Here is a 19,799-nt window from a genome sequence, read left to right as displayed (position 1 = left end):
AATATCGCTCTAACTGCTGTACGTGCAAAGATAAACTCGAGTTCGTTTTGAAAGCTGCAGCCTCTGCTTTCACAATCCAAAATCGAATTACCACTGCACTATCCCTTTTGCTTTTATAGACGAGTTGAATTACAACGACTGTATACCCTTATTCATCCCTCTCCACAAACCAGAAAGACGATAACAAATAAGTGAACAACCAAACGCACGCACAATTTCTCCAAAAAAAAAAAAAAAAAAGAAGAAACACCAAATTAGTAGAAATTAACGCGTACACGTAAAACAGATACATGAACGGCTCCCTGGAATCCCTTTATTTCGTCGGTTGACAAGAAATCAGGGTTACGTGGGTCCCTCGGCCAGAGTTTTCCCGTGACGAGCGTCGTAATCGTTTCCCGTCACGTAGGGACGTAGACTTTCGTGCGGCAGACGCCCGTGACGAGCTCGCTCGCGGCGGAAGGTCAAGAGACCAAGTACACCTTTTGTCCTCCGCGTCGTTGTGAAAAGTGTCTGTTCGATGTGCCGAACTCCGCGTGCCGTTGAACCCTTCCGGCGCGTACCGCGCCCCGTCCCCGCGCCCTACCATCGAGCAGCCCTCGCGACGCATCGTTCAAACAGGTTTCGTATCCGAGAATCTCCTGAATCTGACCCGGGCATAATAGAAACCGACGGTGCTTAGCAAATTGCCGTACGGGTTGGCCCTTATTGCTGAATTAATCGGAGACGAGAGGAGTCCGCCTTGCTCGATTAACGCGTCCCGTTCGCTGTTCGACCGTGACACGGGAAACGACGCGCTACGAGGGAACGCGGGGGAGACTAAGAGGGGGCAGGAGAAAGGGGGAAAAAAGGAGGAGAGAAGAAATAAAAAAAAAAAAAGAAAAAGTGGTAACGAGCAGCAGGGGGTTCGAGTCCGCTCGTTCTCCTTACCGATACGCGAAACTCGACTCGGCCAATAACGTTCCACCAACGGACACACCATGGTCACGATTACTTTGTCCGATGGTTACGACGTCCGACGTGCCGCGAAGTCGTTAAACGAAACAAGCTTCTCGAAACTGATACAGTTAACCGACGCGAAGCTGCAATTCCCAGTGTAAATATCGTTGCCGATCGTGCCCTGTCCTCGATCCGGCTGTCCTTCTTCACCTTTACGTCCCGATTTTCGCCATTTTAGTCGGGAGGAACGGCTGGCTCGCGTCATTCCTACGGGGATTCCCCGTGATCGACGCGATGTCTCGCCAGGCTACCGCGCGGAGATGTTCCAGCGATTGTTTGTTTTTCAGATCCGGCGATTTCGATGGAAATTTGCCGATTAAGAGATCGTAATGATTTAATTCGATGTTGCTGTTAGCAGATTGTAGAATGCACGTTATGTAATTTCTGAAGAATGAAACGAATCAGTGGCTTGTTCTGCTTTTCGTATGTCATTTCAGAAATTAGAGCAAACGAAGAAAATTCTACTTCGTGTTTATGCACTATGTTTATACGCTAATTACATCTACCAAATTTTTTGGGGCGTATACGCTTCTAACGTTTACACAACGCCTCTACAATAACAGGTCATCGCAGTTACGATTGTGCCGCATAATTGTTCGCAGTTATCAGCACAGTGAAAAGTTTTTGCAAGATCGCATTAAAGTCAGACTTGCGTTGCTTTATTTTACGATTTTCAAAGAAACAAGAAAGTCTAGTTACTCTATAATAATCACACTTTCACGGTATAAAGAAAGTTTGAATGTATATTGTGCCACGAGAGTATATTATAACGGCAAAAAGTAAAACGGTGCGTCGATAATCATACTGGACAAGCTGACTGGAAGTAACTCGAAATAGTTTCACGTATCTACCGCATTGAAGAGTCCATAAATAAATGATAAAATCGAACAAGGAAAGCAACGATCTAAGAAAAGGCTGTAATTTTCCAAAGTCCCGAATGCTTTTTACATCAATCACAGATATAGATAGATTTCTACTGATTGCACAGATTCATAAAACAGAATGAACCAAATCTCGCGGCACATTTTACTCCTAAAAACAATACTGACCCATATTTTCCCTCGAACTTAACATTGCCAGGACACAAAACTTCTATAGAATCCACGAAACAATTATTTATACAGCGCGTCTCGCGCAAAGAGTGGAAAATAAATGAGACTATCGGTACAAATGCACGTACGACCATTCTGAAATCCCCTAAGGCAAATTATTCCACATTCCTACCCCCTCCTGCGCGCACGTTCTCGTCACTGCAAATTGACCAAAGTATCCGAATATTTATGAGCTGCAGCGCAAGTGAATCGTTCCAACAATAAGACCATTAAACGAGAATAAGGTCCAGGTAAGTAGTGGCGAAGGTAGGAGAGTCTAACGAGGACAACAAGTTGAATCGCGTCGTCTAATTAGTCCAGCCGTGTTCTACGAGGCAAGAATTCACGTGGCGAAACGAACGAATCGAGGCTGTTTCGAGGATCGTTTCCGGTTTCGCCCCGGCACACCATCCCCTGCGGACGTCGACGGGAGACGACCCTCCCGAGCACGGCTTACTTTAGCCGCGCAGAAACTATCCGGCGAAAGAAGCGCGGCTCGTACAACTCCATAATTGGTGCTTCCAGCTAATAGCCCATTGTCCGCCCGTAAAGAAGCGGGAAAAAAATGTTTCATTTATCCGCGACTGTTACCAGAGGCAACATCAGAGGGAACGCGAGCGTGGACGACGCGTTTCGGAATACAATACAAAGTGCGCTCTCGTCCCACATTAAGCATTCGTCGATCGGCATTAAGGAGGCATTAAATTATACCAGCGATCAATTTTTTCCATTGCCAGGCGATTCTATCGCGCTCCTCGATGAGACAAAGGGACGAGACGGGACGGGAGGCGACGTGACGGAGACGGAGCAAGAACGATATCGCGTGGAAATGAGCAACAGACGATGAAACCAAAAAGGAAAAAGAGCACTCTCCCAGACGTTTCCATCGTCGATACGAAAAGCATTAAAAGGTTCGCGCAATACAATCGCATTTAACCATGGACGGGGAGGACGGATGCGTCGATACGCGGAATGTCAGTCGAAACAAAGGGCGTTCGTCGCGCGGGGAACAATGAATGATAGCCGGCGGCGAATCGGTCGGCGAGGAAAGTTCAATGGTACGCACCTTGACCGCGAAACTCAGATCCCAGATCGAAGGCTGGCTGTCGCCGCGTTGATCGATGCAGCACGTTTCGTTGCAGGGGTCATCACACTTCCGGCGCGCGTCGAACAACCACCGACGACGGATCCACAGAAATCCTCTTCGGTTCGCGCCAAGTGACGCGCGCGCGAGTCACCGCTCGGCGAGGAACTGGTATCCGCGAGACGACACCGGCCGGGCCAGAGGCGAGCCGCGAAATGAGAAAGAAAAACAAATACGGGGAAGGGCAGGTTAGAACGCGCAACGCTCGTAGACACCGCGCGTAGAACCGAAGAAATACTGTTACAGACGAGACCGGGCCGATGGTAGGTGCGTGTGCCCGGCGCGTCGTCGCGTCCCTTGCTCACTGGACGCGCGTGATCCGATCGACACGGTGCGACTGGTGCCAGCACTGTGACGACATGTCAGGTGGTGATTTTCGACGGGGCCACGACAGGGGTAACGGAAGCACCGCGCGACTTTGGCTGTGTCCGCGCAGCGAGAGACGACGCGCGAGGAAGGAAGTCGGGATCGGCGATCGATGACACACGCCAGCGGATTAGAGGCGCGTAGTGCGTGTGCCAGGGGCAGAAGGAGCGGGTCCGTGGCGCGGCGAACGGGAGAGCAAGGAACGGCGAGGATCAGGGCAGTGGCTTGGCTCGGATCAGACTGAGCCGAGTCAACCGAAGGATTCAGATGTGCCTTTACCTTGCGCGCCTTCCTTTCCTTTCCTTTCCTTTCCTTTACCTTTCCTACGCGCCGCTCTCTGTCCCGCTCGCTCGCTCGCTCGCCAGCCTGCTGTTCACTCTGTTAATCGTGATACCGTGGACAGTGACGTAGCTCCGCCGCCGCGGACTCTTCCTTCGAGCCACGGTATTTCAAATTGCGGCGCGTCACGCGACCGACTTTCAATCTTTTTAATGCCGATTGTTGTTCTTGGCCGAGCGGTCGCGGCTGCGTACGGACGGTCATTACGGTGGTGGCTCCGGTGCGTGCGAATTTTCAATGCCACCGCCTATTACAGGGATCGAATCGTTTATTGGTACAGCGGTAGGGAGATGGTAATTGTTGTAGTTAAAATTGATTTCTTCGCGCTTGGATCTGGTGTATTTATTTATATGTTGAATAAAATCACCGTATAAAGTATCGTTGTTTCTTTGTTAAATACGAGAGACAATATTTCCGTTTTAAATATTTTTATCAAGTTTTTGTATTGTGGAATAATTTGATTTGATAATGTGGGATGGGACTAGAAACGAGATTGTGGATTGCGCGTTCTCTTCACCCCGAAAAGTTTAAGAACAAGACTACGGCACTGCGTGTAAGCACAGCATAGCAAAGCGTCTGTCCCTCTCTCGAGCGCGACTCACCTTCCTCTGTTGAGGACCTCGGCCTCGTGCCCACCATTCTTCCTAATACTTTAGTACACGCCACCAAAGAAAGACGAACCGGTAAAAAAGCGGTGCTTCATAATGCCTATGCAATCGCTTTGACTTCCTAAAAATAAAGGAGATCGCGCGTTACACGTGAATTTAAAAAAAAAAAAGGGAACGAGGAAAAGAGCGAGAACGAGAGAGAAAGAATAAAACAGGAAGTCCCCTTTGAGTCATCCTCGTTGAACGTTGTGCCCCTTTTTTTTTTTAATGTCACGCCGCCACTCTCGTTTCGTAAAGCTTTTTGTTCACGAATTACGATGCACAATAGCGGACAGGAGAACGGCGCAATTAATCTGCTTTGGAGCAAAGTAAATTGACGCGAGAGCGTCCTATTTAATACAGGTATTACAGGTGCGTGCTTTGGCCAAGCGTGGCGCTTTCAAACGGGGATTCGCGGTGATTAAATACGCATGCCGAACATGAATGACATTTATTCAAATATTTATATGCCTGCTCGTGTAGCGCGTCAAGTATTCCAATAAGTAAGCACACGAATGATGCCACAAACGGTACTGCATATGATAGAGCCATAATTACCCAACTGATTAAAATGTCACCGTAAATCTAACAGGTTGTATTCTGTTTTAAGGACAGAAGATCGAAACGTGATTCTCTTTTACGCGAAACTTCGCCATAAAACAATTACGAAATGTTTGATGAAAATAAAAGTTTCCCTCGTTATTTTTGTACCGTGTTACGGAAGCTGCTAATTTGGAAGAATTCGCGCGAAAACTGTTGCAAATGATCGTTTGTCTTTGAAAGAAAGCGGTCGTTCCAAGAGGGGCAAGTGTTGCTCTCTTCGGACGCATCGAAGAATTAACGAAACGTCTCTGTCGGTAATACAAAAATCGCATGATTAACTTCCTTTCGTGTACGAGTAATCTTCACCGTTAACGTGAATGTAACGCAAAAAAGAAACGTTGCATTGTAAATATGAGCGGCGATCCTAATAATTCCAGATTCATTACCGCCATATGGTATACCGTTACCTAAACGGGAATATCCCGAGAAATCTAGTAACTTTTCACGTCACGTTGTCGACAATGCTCGCAACTAACTTGTATATTTTGCGAAGGTTACTACGTGCGTGGTTCCTGTTAGTTCATGTTTTGATATTTTTATGCCGTTGAAGTGTGTAGTTTCGCGAAAATATGCAGTGCATATAATTTCCCGGCAGAGTGTTCACATAGTCCTTAAATATATATCCAACGATAAGTGTCGACGTGTAAAATGGCGTGGTTAGGCGAGGGGCTGTCGAGTTTGTCGCATTTAAAAGGACAATTAACGAACTTTACAAAGGAGGTCTTATCGGAGGGCATTGTAGAGGAAATAGGTGTGTATAATTCATTCTGAATCAGAGAATCAACGCGAGCAATCTCGCTCTGAATGCTGTAACGTAGGTTACTAACGACTGTCAATGTAAGGGTTTGTTTTATCGAGCGAGTGCCTGGCAAAGTGGCGGGAAATTCAAACTGGCGACTCGAAATTGCGATTAATACCCTAAATCTCTTTCTGTGTGTAGACGAACGATCGGTAGAACTAAAGGAAGCGAATCAGAAGTGTGTTGAATTGCAAGAGATACTGAATTCGAAAGACGCCGAGGTAAGTGCAATCATAATTTCTAAACCGCTGATGAATAATTTATTAATATTCAGTGTGTGACTTCAACCTCTATGAGAACATCGTTGAAAGTATCGCGATAAAGATCGCGTTATATTCCTCAACAACAATTATTTATCTATCTATCGTGGCGTGTTGAAATATAAAATAGCCTCCGTTATTTTGATGTTCTTTCGTGTGTTCACTAGATTTTCCAATTCTCGCTAACAATTTTCTATTAATAACGTATTACACATTACCGCGAAATTCCTGACATACACGCAGATGTCAGCTACATCGATAAGAACATAGTTACCCCGCGTTAGAAATTATTTTAACAGATGTTGCTTTCCATAATAAACGGGACTGAGTGTAATGCAAACACGTTTACCTTATCTCGTATAACACCAACCCCGAATCCTTTCAACCCTTCGCAAGGAGCGATAGGAAGCTGTCCTTTATTACATAAGTTATCAATCATAGCCATCGATCAACCGATACCATTTCAAGCACGTTTTTCGCTGCATACGTTCTTCAAGAATTAGAAAAACCACACTCATACCAATGGAAATAAATACCCCTCTTAAATCGCATATTTGCGAATCATCGAAATTCTAAATGCAACTAAAACCAAAGGTCACAATTTCTATCGCAGCTCGGTTTAAAAATATTCTATTCCTTAAAATGCTAAACGTCGAACGAAATGATAAGCGTATTTTGTCAAGTATAAACAAAGAGCAAGGAATATTCCACTTTTTGGTGAGACAAGCACGACGCGTATTTAAATACAATGCGCTAAAAAGATAGCGAACGTCCAAATGCATATTTCATAGCGGCTCAATAATTGCATTCGACCTCGTGGGATTCGGATGTTTCGATCAATTCCTCCCCGTCTTCCATTCGTTCGCGGGTAAACTCGACCAATACGGGGGACCCTTAAATATTAAGTTTTTTCCTAGCCATCGTGGCCCTTATTTCATCAAATATTACACGTAGCGACCTTCGAGCGTGCAATCGTTCCATCGCGCAAAAATAGTTCCGTTGGTGGGGGAGGTCATTGAAGTCTGCACGGTCACGTCGTTCCGGTTTGTTATCGCGGACAATTTGTGGAAGCATAAGAGACCGAAAGCGTTGCTCCGCGTTCGTTCGCGCTTTTGTGGTAAACCCCAGGACCGTACCCTCTGTTGTTCCACCAGCCGATAGATAGCGATATCAAAACCTTTTGGCCGCCATTTAACAATGCTTACGCGCCGCGGATGGAACGTTACGCGGGCGCTAACGCGGCCGCCCCCTCGAAACAGACACGAACATACGCGCGGAACGAAATACGACCATTCATAAATCGATCGCGGCTCTACGCGCGATGTTGAAAGAGTTTTTTAGACGGGCTGGAGTAAATTGAGCAATTAATCACGCGGGGACAGGAGGAATCGGTAATGAGTTTGAGCAGCGGAGAGCACGATCGCGTTCTTGTTTGCACGGAAAGGTAATCGGCTACTGTCTTCGGCCATTTTGAACAGAGAAATGTGGCCAGCTCTAAATTTTATCTCTTTTCTTCTTTCAATCAAACTTATCAGTACTCATAATGTATGGAACTGTAGAATTGTCCATGCATGTGCTTCTTTCAAATGCACTTCCGAATTTTTCGATAGTTTTACTCAATTTTATTTTTTGAAATATTTCAGAAATAAAAATAACCAAGTAAATGTGCTAAAAGTTACATCTTACTTTACTCCTAGCTCTGAAAATTAAATAATGGCTAGCTTCGTCCTGAAAGTGACTGTCGATCATCTACGAATGAAATACGAAGTATATACACCAATTTAATTCCCAGAACTATATGTGTACATAATGACCACACGTGTACTTAGTGATTTGGTTGTAATCACGTTTCTAATCCTGTTTGCAAACGTTTTAGCTGGTACGTGCGTAAACCATATCCATCTATTGAGCCATTTGTTAGTTATAAAAGTATAATTGTAAAAGTAATAAAGATCTGTGTGTCAACTGTAACAAAAAAATGGGTTTCTTGCGAGAGACTATTTGACCAGGAAATCGATCATCCAATTTGGATCGTGTGTTTGCTCACCCAATTTATGTAGCTTTCTGTAATTTCTAGCTTAATTAAAAAGACAAGGATCTTCTGATATCGATTGTTTAACAGAACGCACGTGTCGAAATTAATTCGTAAGTTTGTAATTGAATTGTGATGTATAATGAAAAACTTTCAAATACTCCTGGAAACGAATTCCAACGCAATTTTGAGAAATTTAAAACACCCTCTAACTCGCTTCGTCGATGCCCGAGGGAACTGCGCTTCGAAGACGACAATAGTCATTAATGTACAGTTCCCAAAAATATATTTTGTCTATCTGCATTCCACGAAATGAAATTGTTACACCTCTGGTAAATTCGAGCCTCGATTTATGCGGTGCAATGGTTATTTTTTCACGTGTTTGCCTGCAAAAATCGTACAAATGGAGTCTGCCAGTAAAAATAACATCGCCAGAAAACAGCAGCTCGTATACATTGCAAAAATACTTGTTTCATATGTCTGCGAGAAGACAATGGTAACGAAAGTTCAGGAAAACAAATTTTATGCTTCTATTTATGCCTTCCTTGGTTCTGTATAATAATTTCAATAAATGCTACGAGAAAATCGGTTTTTAATCGTGGAAAGAATGATTGTAGACAAAAAAAGGTCTTGAAGCGTCTATTAATCGTATTATCATCCTGCTGGAATCGCAACATCGTTTTCCAATATTAACGTTCGATATTCTAGGAACATAAACTATACGACACCTCGAATTGGATGTAGTACTAACCATAAACGCTTATCACTAATCTTTTATGGACTTTTTCGTTCACCTTCCATCAGAAAAATTGTGTTATCGCGATCCCTTTATATAACGTTTTCATTAAACGTTTTATCGAGATTTTCGACCCTTCCACGCAAAGCTACATTTTTATAAAGTTCGAAACATCAGTAAACGCAAAAATCTAATAGAAATTTAGATAACAATTGTTTCTTCAAATAAGAAAAATTTCAGTTCAAACTCCAGTTTTTCTACTACTCATAAAATACTTATAACACTTCCACCATATCGAATCAATTTCCAACTCGATATTAAATCAGCGTAACTCCTAAAATCAGTAGACTGAAATATAAAATATACTTTAGAATTTATTCAGAAATTGATGAACACGTATTCACTTCATCCATCGATCGACCATCGTTCTCGTTATCGTCGTCCAAAAAGATCCTCGTTGTCGACGCCCTGTCGAAAAATAAAAGAAAGTAGAAGAAAGAGAAAAAAAGAAGAAATACTTGACCAGTTGGAGCGTTATCAGTGGTGGATTTCGAATCGTTTCGAATAGTTTCACTGCGGTCGTTCGTAAGATGGTGAACCGTACAGGGTGGAATAACGCTTCGAGAAGGGGAAGGGCGCTTATCGCAGCGCAAACCTGAGATAAGGAAGGCAAACAGAAACGCGCATCGTGTGCTCCGTATGCCCACGGCGTATACCACCGGACTTCCTTCTGATTATGGTTACCAATATTTAAGTCTGTAGCGTGATTACCGCGTTCCCCATGTCAACGTTCCCGCTCATTTTTTTTTTCCCCTCGTTTTTTTTTCCGTCCCCCCTCCCCTTTTGCCTCGCACGATACCGATTTTTCGTTGCTATTTCAACAAAATCACTCGAGTTCCAGGAATATTCCTGACGCTATCGGTAAACTATCGAGCGAGCTTCGAAGCGATTGGTCGAGGGCGCCCAAGGTTGCGACGGTTTTTACTCCGAATAATAGTTTTGCCTTTTTTTTAAGCTTCTTATCTTTGGTTAAATAATTACTAGCTGAGTTGGGGTTAGGTTGAGTAAAGCTTCGATCGAATTGTTTAATACATGAAACTTACTAATTTGTATCAGTATGTATGTATTATATAGTAATGTATAATGGTATGATTGAAGTTGCTATAAAAAATACTTGTTCTATGATATCAGTCTTAATATTATTATTATTATGCCTTCGTTCGTCAGTTTATGTGACGGAATTTTGCGTTAACAGACTGCACACGAATTCGAGGAAAATATATGCAACGCGTTGCGTTTTGGAGCAGTGGGTTACTAATGAAGCAAATGGTTAACAGAATATGTAAAAATTTGAAGAATGTATATGCAACGCGTTGCATTTTAGAGAGGATTAATAATCAAACCTTTCTATTAGTTGTTAAATGAAACTGTGGCTCTAGTTGACGAGAGATACGGAAGGAAACGTCCGAGCTGCGCGAGTCACACTAGAAGAATGAAAGCAAGAGAGTCAAGTACGAAAGTGTACCGGTGCTATGTATAAACAAACGATTCCTTCTTCTTCCTAGAACTACAAATTCTGTTTAGGGTAACTCGTCTCTGCGTGCTGATTCACTGTCGAATGTCGTATTTCGAACTTGCAATCCATACACATATTTTATATATAATATTCGATATAATAAAACAATGACAATTTTGAAAATAATTTTCGCATTATCTTCAAATTGATCACAATTTATTTGTAATTTTAAACTTGAAATTACTATCCACCCTTGCTGATCGTCAAAAACATTCAAACGAACAATTTATTCATTATTTTATAAATCGAGGGACCAGTGCGAACGCTTCGTTTGTAAATATCAATTCTTTCGATTTAACGAAGCATACAAATTTTGTTTACATATAATATTCAATCAACTTTCAAGTAGGAAATCAGAGTAAACGAATTGTAAGTTAGTACGGTGAGTACGGTTCGATATCATTAATTAATCGATGGAATAAGCACCCCATTTTTTTTAATATTAGAGTGCCATTAAAAATTCTTTCTTTTCTATTGTTGCACGCAGATATCGTTGCTACGTCGTCAAAACTGCGAGCTCCAGAAGGCTGTGGTCGAGCTGAACGTGAAACCAAACGACACGGTAAGTTTCCGAGGCCTCTTAACTTTCTGTTAATGTTATTCCGCCAGGGACGTGAAAAAAAGCTGCTCGTCTCTTTTATCCGATCTTGAATATTCAACGGTTGTGGATAATCGCGGAATTCGATGTATGCTCGTGGCTCGGTAGCACCGCGCTGTTAGTTTAGTTAAAGAAAAAAGTGGGCCACGATAAGACTAATCAGCAGGCAATAAATATTAATTAAACAGCCGCGATACACGAACAAATATTAATGCACGGTGCATAAAAAGTAAAGTAATGCCCGCCAAATTAATTACATTATTTCTGAAATTTGTCCCGGTTTGATATTCCATTGGTACCTATTCCAGATATACAAATCAAAAAGTTACTCCTCGACTGATATGGTAACCTTCAGTCAATCGTGATTCGTTGGCATTTTGTATGGGTAAGGACGAATATTTTGTTGAACAGATAAAAACTGATTATCAACTGTACAATATACTCATAACGATATTAATATTACTACAAATTACGAGAATGAGTCTTCAGCGGTTCTTCAATGTCGCGAATGAAACTTTGTTCCCATTAAAACAAAATTCAATTAATTATTACGATGAAACTACATTTACATGAACTTTTCTAGATGAATTTATTGTTACAGTATCGTCACCATTCTCTGCTATATTTTATTCCTACTTAGTTTGAATCTTCCTAGCGATAACAGAACCGTAGCTCGAGAAGGGTTAATTATTGCAGCTGAATTATATTTCCATGGATTTTCTCTGATCGTTCGCGTTTCATTCAACCGTACGATCGTGGCTCAGTTTCGCAGTCGTGCCACGTTGTATAATGCTGAGTGGCAGCTGATGCGGCAGACACAAAACTCCTAAACACTCATTCTGGTTGGCGTCCCATTGGTGCGCCTCGACGCTTCTTCCACGACGCGTTCTCCGTAATATACAACTCTTAAAACATCGCTAAGTACATTGACTTACAAACGCTTCTCGCGCTCCGAAAGTAATCTGCTATCTGCATTAACAAACGAGGCCCCAACGGTTGCAACGGCTTTTATTTGCGCGTTTCGCGCGAAGAATTTCATGCGATTCTTTTTCAAAGTCGTGCAGTCGTTTATCCCTCGAAGATCGTCACCTTTAACCCCCTTCGCGCGCAAGTTTTCCTTCGGTTATCGATGAAGTGCGTTTGATTCTTTCTTTTGGATCGAATACTGTGTACGTAGGATTTTCTATATTTTTTACGTATAGACGAAGTATCGACATATTTTTATTATTAAATAAGTCCAAAGATATTTTCTTTCCTAAATATATTTAAGTGCTAATTAAATTCGAAAGGAGGTACCATGAAACAACATCTACCCTAGTGAACAGTTCGCAAAGACTATCGACGAGCAGTTTTGCGAGCTTTCTACTAAAATCCATGTAACGCGAACAGTTTAATAGGAATACGAGCAAATAATTTCCACAAAATTCAATTCTGTTTCTGGAACAATTTACGAATGTTAACAGAAACGTACCTAAACATGCAATCAGTAGTTGAGTAACGATATATATAAAAAATTTGCGAGCAACTGGTGGACATTACGCTCGAACAGCGTTAGCGATCTGTTCTCCCGCGCGTACGAATACGCAGCTAAGAAACAAGGTTATCGAAGACACGGTTCTTCGAAGGCCGTCGGAATGTGTGCGAGATGTTAGCATAAGTGATCTTGGGAGTCGTTATTTATTAAATACCGTACGAGTAGATGACAGTAATAACGAACCCGTGTATACTTTGTAATATATGATATCACGGCTGGAATTCGTCGAGATCAATGGTTAAAGTAAACAGACGGTCAAACGATCGCGTTGGTTGTAGCTGCGATAGTCACTGGATACGCGAATCAGCAGGCGAATCGTGCTCTTATGAGTGCATCATAGTCGTGCAAATATATGCATCGAGTGCCATGATTCCGCCGCGGTTTGTGACGTTAACGCAAGCTCGAGTCGACCGATCGTATGTGGGGAGCACACGTGTAAGAACTACCTATGCATATTCATATGACGAAGTAATCGCGTAGCGTGGACGATGCAAAAAAAAATAGGCTAATTTATCGACATCGTAATTGATATTTTTAACGCATTAGAATTTTACTTCACGACGAAGAAAAACGATGGCTTCAGGAATTGTGCGACAAACGATGGAACTAGCTGAGATGTGGATTGCACCAAAAATAGATATACAAGTTGAACAATTACAGCAATCAATGAATAAATTGAATTCGCTTACAGTAGAAATTCCACTTTGAATATTTCATATGTAATGTATATTCTACCTTTTTACAGGCACATGTTTCGCGTAAGCGCGTTCAGTATCCACGATCTGAATATCGAACAAACAACGCTAAGGATCACTATCATTGTATTCTTGACCATAAAGAAGACTTTCGCGCTGCGCGAACCATTTTTACCATTAAAACAGCAAGTAGTTCCCGTTTCAGTCGCATTTCTGAACAATATCTGCCACTACTTCCCGTCGCGACGTTCCCCGGGCATAGCCGCGCGACAAATGAAAACGTCGCCAATGGGTAACGCAATTTCACGTGTTTTTCACGCAACCGTAAACCGCGTACCATTTCATCCCGAGGTGACGCGAGCAGAGTTCCCTGAACCCTGGCGCACGAGGACCGTGTGCACGCAGGCAACGACTGTGCGCTCGCCACAGCGAAATGTAACCGAGAGAAAGGGGCGCGAAGGGGGAAAAAAGGGCACCATCTAAACAATGGAACGCATCGTAAATAATCGGTGGCGCGATCCAGGAGGCACGTAGTGCCCGGCTCGAACGCGCAGCTTTTACCCCGTTAACATTCGAAAGGCGATTGCTCGTTGTTAGGTCATCGCAATAATAATCCGCGATCGGGTGTCATTAAATTGCTTGCCACGGCGCGTTATTAAGTTTCGAACGTGACGCCACCAGCGGAGCGCGAGGACGGCCACGCCGCGGTTCGAACGAGGAGCAAAAGGTGGCTGTCGTTTCTGCGAGCACGCTTAGAAATTCCGCTTTTCCTTCTGCCACCCGTGTTTTCACCGCCTCGAACGAACAAATCGAATGCGAGTGGGAGGATCGCGGTTCACTTGTTGCTTCTTTGGAACGGAAGTTCGGGGAGAGGCTGCTCGTATGGTATTCAAATGAATTGCTGCTGTGTGGGAATGAACTTTGGCGTTTAATATGGTAATGTTAGTTGTAAGTCTGGTGCTATAATGGAGCGACTTCTATTTATACGTAACACCCCAGCGGGCTAAATAAGCTGGACGTGGAATTATTTCTATCGTTCCTCAAATTTTTTTGGAAAATATGTAGATGAAGCTTGGTTTGTTTGTTGTACACGCTTAGTATCCTCTGGTGCAGCGGTCTCCAACTTGAATATCGTTAGAAAAAACTTACTTATTGCTTGTACAAATCTTCTTTATCAAATTTTATTTGTATGTACAACTAAGAAGAGTAACTAACAAGTAACATAAGCCTGGCTGAAAGGAGCAATGCACATTCGCACGAGAAGCCCTTTAATCATCTCACGAACGGTCTGTTAAATTCGTATCACGTCTTATTAGGATTATCTGAGCCGCTAAATTATTCCATACTAAAACAGTCGCCTGACTATATCGGGCATGGAAGCAATCCCAAAATTAAACACGGAACAATCTAACCCAGCGTAGACACAGCTGGAAGTTGGCCACTAGAATGGAAATTAAAGAAAACTGCTCTCTGTCTCTCGCTTGAATAGTGAAGATTATATTAAAGAAAAAGAAAGAATCGAATTAACGGTGTCGCGGTACGAAATTTTGTCAGAGGAAATACATAGTTGAAAAGGCCACTTCGATATTGCACTCTGTGTACCATAGTAGGAACGTTCGCTAGGAATGCGAGATAAGCTCGATAACCATAGCCTCGCACTTTATTTCATATCTTGGACCAACAAAGGATCGGCCCAACCTCGCTCTGTCCCTCGACTATCATCGTGAACACCGTTCAACGAAATATTTCCGCCCCTTACCCCTCTTCCTTTACCAGTACCATTTTTTAACTTCATCTTACCACGGTTTTAATTACTCGTGTTATGCCATACTAACTCTGTGCTACTTTTAATTATTACTTTGGCGAGTCTTACTATTTATATCCTCGCTACTTATAAAAAAATTGTTCGAACTTCTTCTAATATAATTGATAAATTAAGAAAGCTATGGGTTAAACAAAGAAATGGTTCTTAGTAGCATCTAAATATGGTGAACAAATTTACGTTACAGATTTCATACTAATACATTACAAAATATTATTAACTCCTTGCAGACGAGATCTTTTTTAGATATATCTCTCGCTAGCTCGATTAAAAAAATTACATTCAGTCACACGTATATCAACGACAAAGGGCTAATAAGTCTATCAATAAGTAATTCAAAAGTAAATGTAGTTTTTATTGGATCGATTAAAAGCTGCCGAATATTACCCCATGATATTCCCGTCTCATAAATTTACGCTCTCCACGCACCCCATTCGCGCACCACCCCCATGCGCTGTCCCTACAAATCGACCAATGTCCGAATGATTTACGAGCGATTAAAAAAGAAGAATAATGGAAGTGGTCATGGTTATAGTTACTTCAGAAGAATTTCATCGCGTCATTCTAGGAGACACTGCAACGTAACCGGATGCAACCGAACCTAACTTAACTGTTGACCCCGGGTCATCTCGGTTTTTAATAACTAATCAGGTGCTGAAGCGTCGCGTTGTCTGTCGACAGAACGATCGCGCAAGAGCCTCGCGGTTAATCAAGAAAATATACATCTCGATAACTCGTTCCGTAATGTCGACAATGGAACACCTAACGTAATTGCCCGATGCGACACTTTTAACAATCGAAGTCCTTGGCGTCGCGGTTAAAGCATCAATGGAATTGCTCAATGCGGAGCCATATCGACGGTTAACGTTATCGAGCGTTCTTTTCGCAATTTTGCTCGTACTTTAGCTAACGTTTCGCGTAAATCACGGGGTTTTTCATCCGTATTGCTGTGTTCGTTCGAAGTTACAGCTGTTGGAAGAAGCGCGAGGACCCGCGCGTGGGTGAAACGGGGCGCGTTTCGCGGGACGGAACCAGGCCACTGAGATGCGAAACGGAGAAAACTGATTTTAAAGTTTAATGGTACTAATTAGTTGCGAACACAATTACGCGGGGATACTCAGAGAAGTCGAATTACGGGATTTCACGTATCTTTTTTCATTTTCATATCGCCATTTTCTATATTTTTAAAGCACTTTCGCTTCTTTTTAATTCTATAGACCAACCTCGCTCGTCTCTTTTATTTCATAGAAACGTCATTAATTATATAGCTTTACTTTTGCGTAATCCACGTTACAAACGATAAGATTGTACGAAACGGAGGAACAGAAATTACATACGCAAATGGATAAATTTATGAATTAAATTGATTCGTTTAATATATAAAATATAGTTATACTTTGTATACTCTCAATTTTTATAAACTGGTCCTTCTTTCTTTAATGCATGGTTCGAATAATATAACATGAAGATTTAGGGGTTACTAGCTGTGTAAGTCGATGATAATTATCAATGCAACTACTGACTTTGTTGAGTGGGATATAGTTTATGGCGATCACGTCGTTGTCGACCAAATATTAACTTAATAAAAACATATTAAATCCCGCGGTGTGACTTGAATTTATGTTTAACGATTGAGTGTTCTCAAACGTGGTTCAAAAACTAGCCTCGGCCCACCAATGCCTTCGCGAAATAGGAGTGTGCGTTATCGTAACGTGACGTTGAAAGAGGCGCGATTAGTTCTGCTGTGTAAGTGTTCCGATAAAAAGTAATTCTAATTTAAAACTTTGCCAACCGCCATCTTAACTTGCGCTAATCGACCAGTACGAAGCTACCCCTAAACCAAAGTGAAAGATCTAGAGATCTCTATTTCACTTTCGATTAATTAATATTTTCAATTTTGCTTTGCAATCGTGCGCTCTTTAAACTTTTTAAAAATGTTTAAGCGCCTACTATATTTTGTCTGCTCGCAATTTGAGAACAGAAGCGAGCCAGAAATAAAATGTAAATCGAAATATTACCGAATTAAATATTCCTTGAATTATAATTAAATATTCCTCTGCCTTTTTAAGCCCGAATCCTCTTAAACTCTTATTTGTAAAGGCACAATTGGAACGAGCTGAACGTTGAACCATTTTTGCGATAGAAAAGCGCATCGATCTGATTTAACAGGCGTACGCGAGCATTACTGGTTCATTTTCGCTGATAACGCATCAGAACACGATAGGCTGAATAACGGGGGTGCTTAATGCCCGGGGGTGATAGTGTCTATGACTACCCTCGACGAATGGCTATAAATGTAGGTCGAGCGAGCTTTCACATCGCTTACGTGTCCGCCGCTACTCTGTTCGTCTAATTAAAAATTTTGCTGGAAGGTCAGTACAACAAAATCCTTTTGTAATTGTTATTTCTATAATTCTCATTTTGTCTCTGCTATCCCATTGAACATCGTTGCACTCAGTCGATATTTTTTAATCATATGGGGACCAGGATATTTCATCTGATAACATCGTGCGGCTATGTTTAAGTTTTCTATTGTAGTCGTGGATCGATAAGTTACAATCGAATATTTCGGTTACTAGAGTAAACTGGGTGAATCGTTTCGCGTTGCAGCAATGTCGCCTGCCAGAAACTATGTCAGTGAAATTCGAAGAAAGTTCGATTAGTGACGGTTACGAAACAGTCGCTATAAACAAGCGTTGTATCACAGTTTTGGGGAATAAATTGGTAGTTTAATCCAATCGAGGGTTTCGCTGAAATGCCATCTAATACGATGACCGCAATTTATTTTACTAGCTTTTACTAATCTTCCTAAAATCGATGTTCGATGAGTGAATGAACGTAGCGAATGTTTCTAAACCGTATTTTCTTCGAATCTTGCCTCGAAATAATTTTGATAAAGATACTTCGATATAATGTAATCATATAGAACCTATCTCTATTACCCGTTGATTTTTCGCTCTTCATTTCCGAATGTAGTGACAGTGTTCAACGTACGGGCTTCACTTTCAGAAACAACGTCAAGAATTGAACGTTTCATTTCAATTTGCTTTCAATTCTAACTGTACAACTAAACTAACGGTTGAAGAAACGAAAACTCAATCAAAACCAATTGTGACTCGCGTATAGACACTGTAAAACTGCAACACCCCCTATTTTCCCTCGACATTATCGATAACATATAATATAGCGAGTCTTTCTTTCTTTAACTCTTTCCTTAAACTTATACAATACATAATCCTTAAGCTTAACATCAGTAACCATCCCCCAATTTATGAAATAGATAAAAAAATCTTTGCACGAAACTATGCAACATCCCCAATAATTCTGGCCACGAGCTGCCACTGATCAAAGCCTATCAATTGCGTTAAACTCGATCGAACACCTCGAACGACAATTTGCAAGACTAATCCAATTTGAGTCTTCAATTCTTCTGTCTGAAACGACTAAATAAGTAGAAATCCTGGTCATAGGACGTTTTTAAAAGTTTTTAAACGACGACCCAATCCGGTCGAATGTCTCGTATCGCGAATGACGTGCCAGGTTGGTCGACGAAACTGGCCGCTCTTCAAACAGACGTCTTCCGGCGGAAAAAAAAACGGGAATTCCTCGTAGGTGGGCTGGTGTTCACGAAAAATATGACGCCGGGTGTACCAGCGGTGGTAGCGAAGGGAGAGGGGGGGGGGGCGAAGAGACGGGGGAGGGTGAGGCCGAAGAGGGCAATCCTGCGATTACCATAATGTCACCGGTAATGTACCTTTTCCACTCTGGTTTCCTTCAGCTGCGCCCGCAGCACCCGTTCGCATGGGGGCTGATAAAAATGTCCTGTCGTTAACAGTGACGCGTTGTACATTCGTACAGGAACACGTACACGCCGAGAAAAGGCGGCAGCCTAGCCTAATTACATTATTCATGACCGAGTCTGCGGTTCGTCCGTCTGAACGACGCGTTTTGTCTGACAGACGGCCATTTTTTTTTTTTTCCTCCGCCTCTTTCTCTTTCCCAAACGAATCTTCCACTCGTGACTCCTGACCCGATAAATTAAGAAACACCGCGAGATTCTTATTTCCGATCGAGCTACTGCCATCCGTTTACTATTCTTTAAGGGATCGTTTCTTTGGGGTGGTTTTAAGAAAAGAATTTGAGCAGTGGTATGTGACGTTAGTATAATTGATCGGAGGATTTTTCAGATTTGCATGGATTGTTACTTCTATCCTGCGCTTCAAGCGTTGACCTAATAGAGTTTGAATTGTTTTATATTCATTTTAATAATCTGTATATTCTAAGTAGTAGTCACAGTGTAATATTATAACTCACACGTTTGTTGCGTACACGTTGAGAATTAATCGAAAAGGTAAAAAATAAGTTAGAAATGTCACAAATATTGTGTACTACTATATTACTATCTCGAATTCATTCTCAGTGATATGTAATATGAATTTTATTCTTTGCTCTTATTATTAGATGCACCCACTTTCGACTCTTAGTCGTTCTTACTCTAAGTTCGAAAAAGATTTACGAATTTCTGACGTTTGGTTCACAAAGCCTCTCCCTCGAAGCGGAA

General features: G+C 42.0%; 2 protein-coding genes across 4 annotated transcripts in view; one reads left to right on the top strand and one right to left on the bottom strand.

The window, feature by feature from the left end:
• Positions 1-3,345, bottom strand: part of LOC143422882 (band 4.1-like protein 4) — an 82,251-nt gene extending 78,906 nt beyond the window's left edge. For all 3 annotated transcript variants that reach the window (XM_076893848.1, XM_076893852.1, XM_076893851.1), the window contains exon 1: positions 3,154-3,345. The gene's annotated coding sequence lies outside the window, so the exon portion shown is untranslated. The remainder of the gene's footprint in view (positions 1-3,153) is intronic.
• A 2,311-nt stretch (positions 3,346-5,656) lies between these two features.
• LOC143423181 (uncharacterized) overlaps positions 5,657-19,799 on the top strand; it is a 64,335-nt gene continuing 50,192 nt past the window's right edge. The window contains exons 1-3 of the mRNA XM_076894307.1: positions 5,657-5,937; positions 6,127-6,206; positions 11,077-11,151. Coding sequence (XP_076750422.1) covers positions 5,835-5,937; positions 6,127-6,206; positions 11,077-11,151 — 258 coding nt within the window. The 5' untranslated portion in view covers positions 5,657-5,834. The remainder of the gene's footprint in view (positions 5,938-6,126; positions 6,207-11,076; positions 11,152-19,799) is intronic.

Source organism: Xylocopa sonorina, chromosome 4 (assembly GCF_050948175.1).
Source record: "Xylocopa sonorina isolate GNS202 chromosome 4, iyXylSono1_principal, whole genome shotgun sequence".
NCBI lineage: Eukaryota > Metazoa > Arthropoda > Insecta > Hymenoptera > Apidae > Xylocopa > Xylocopa sonorina.
This window is presented reverse-complemented; position numbering and strand designations above follow the sequence as displayed.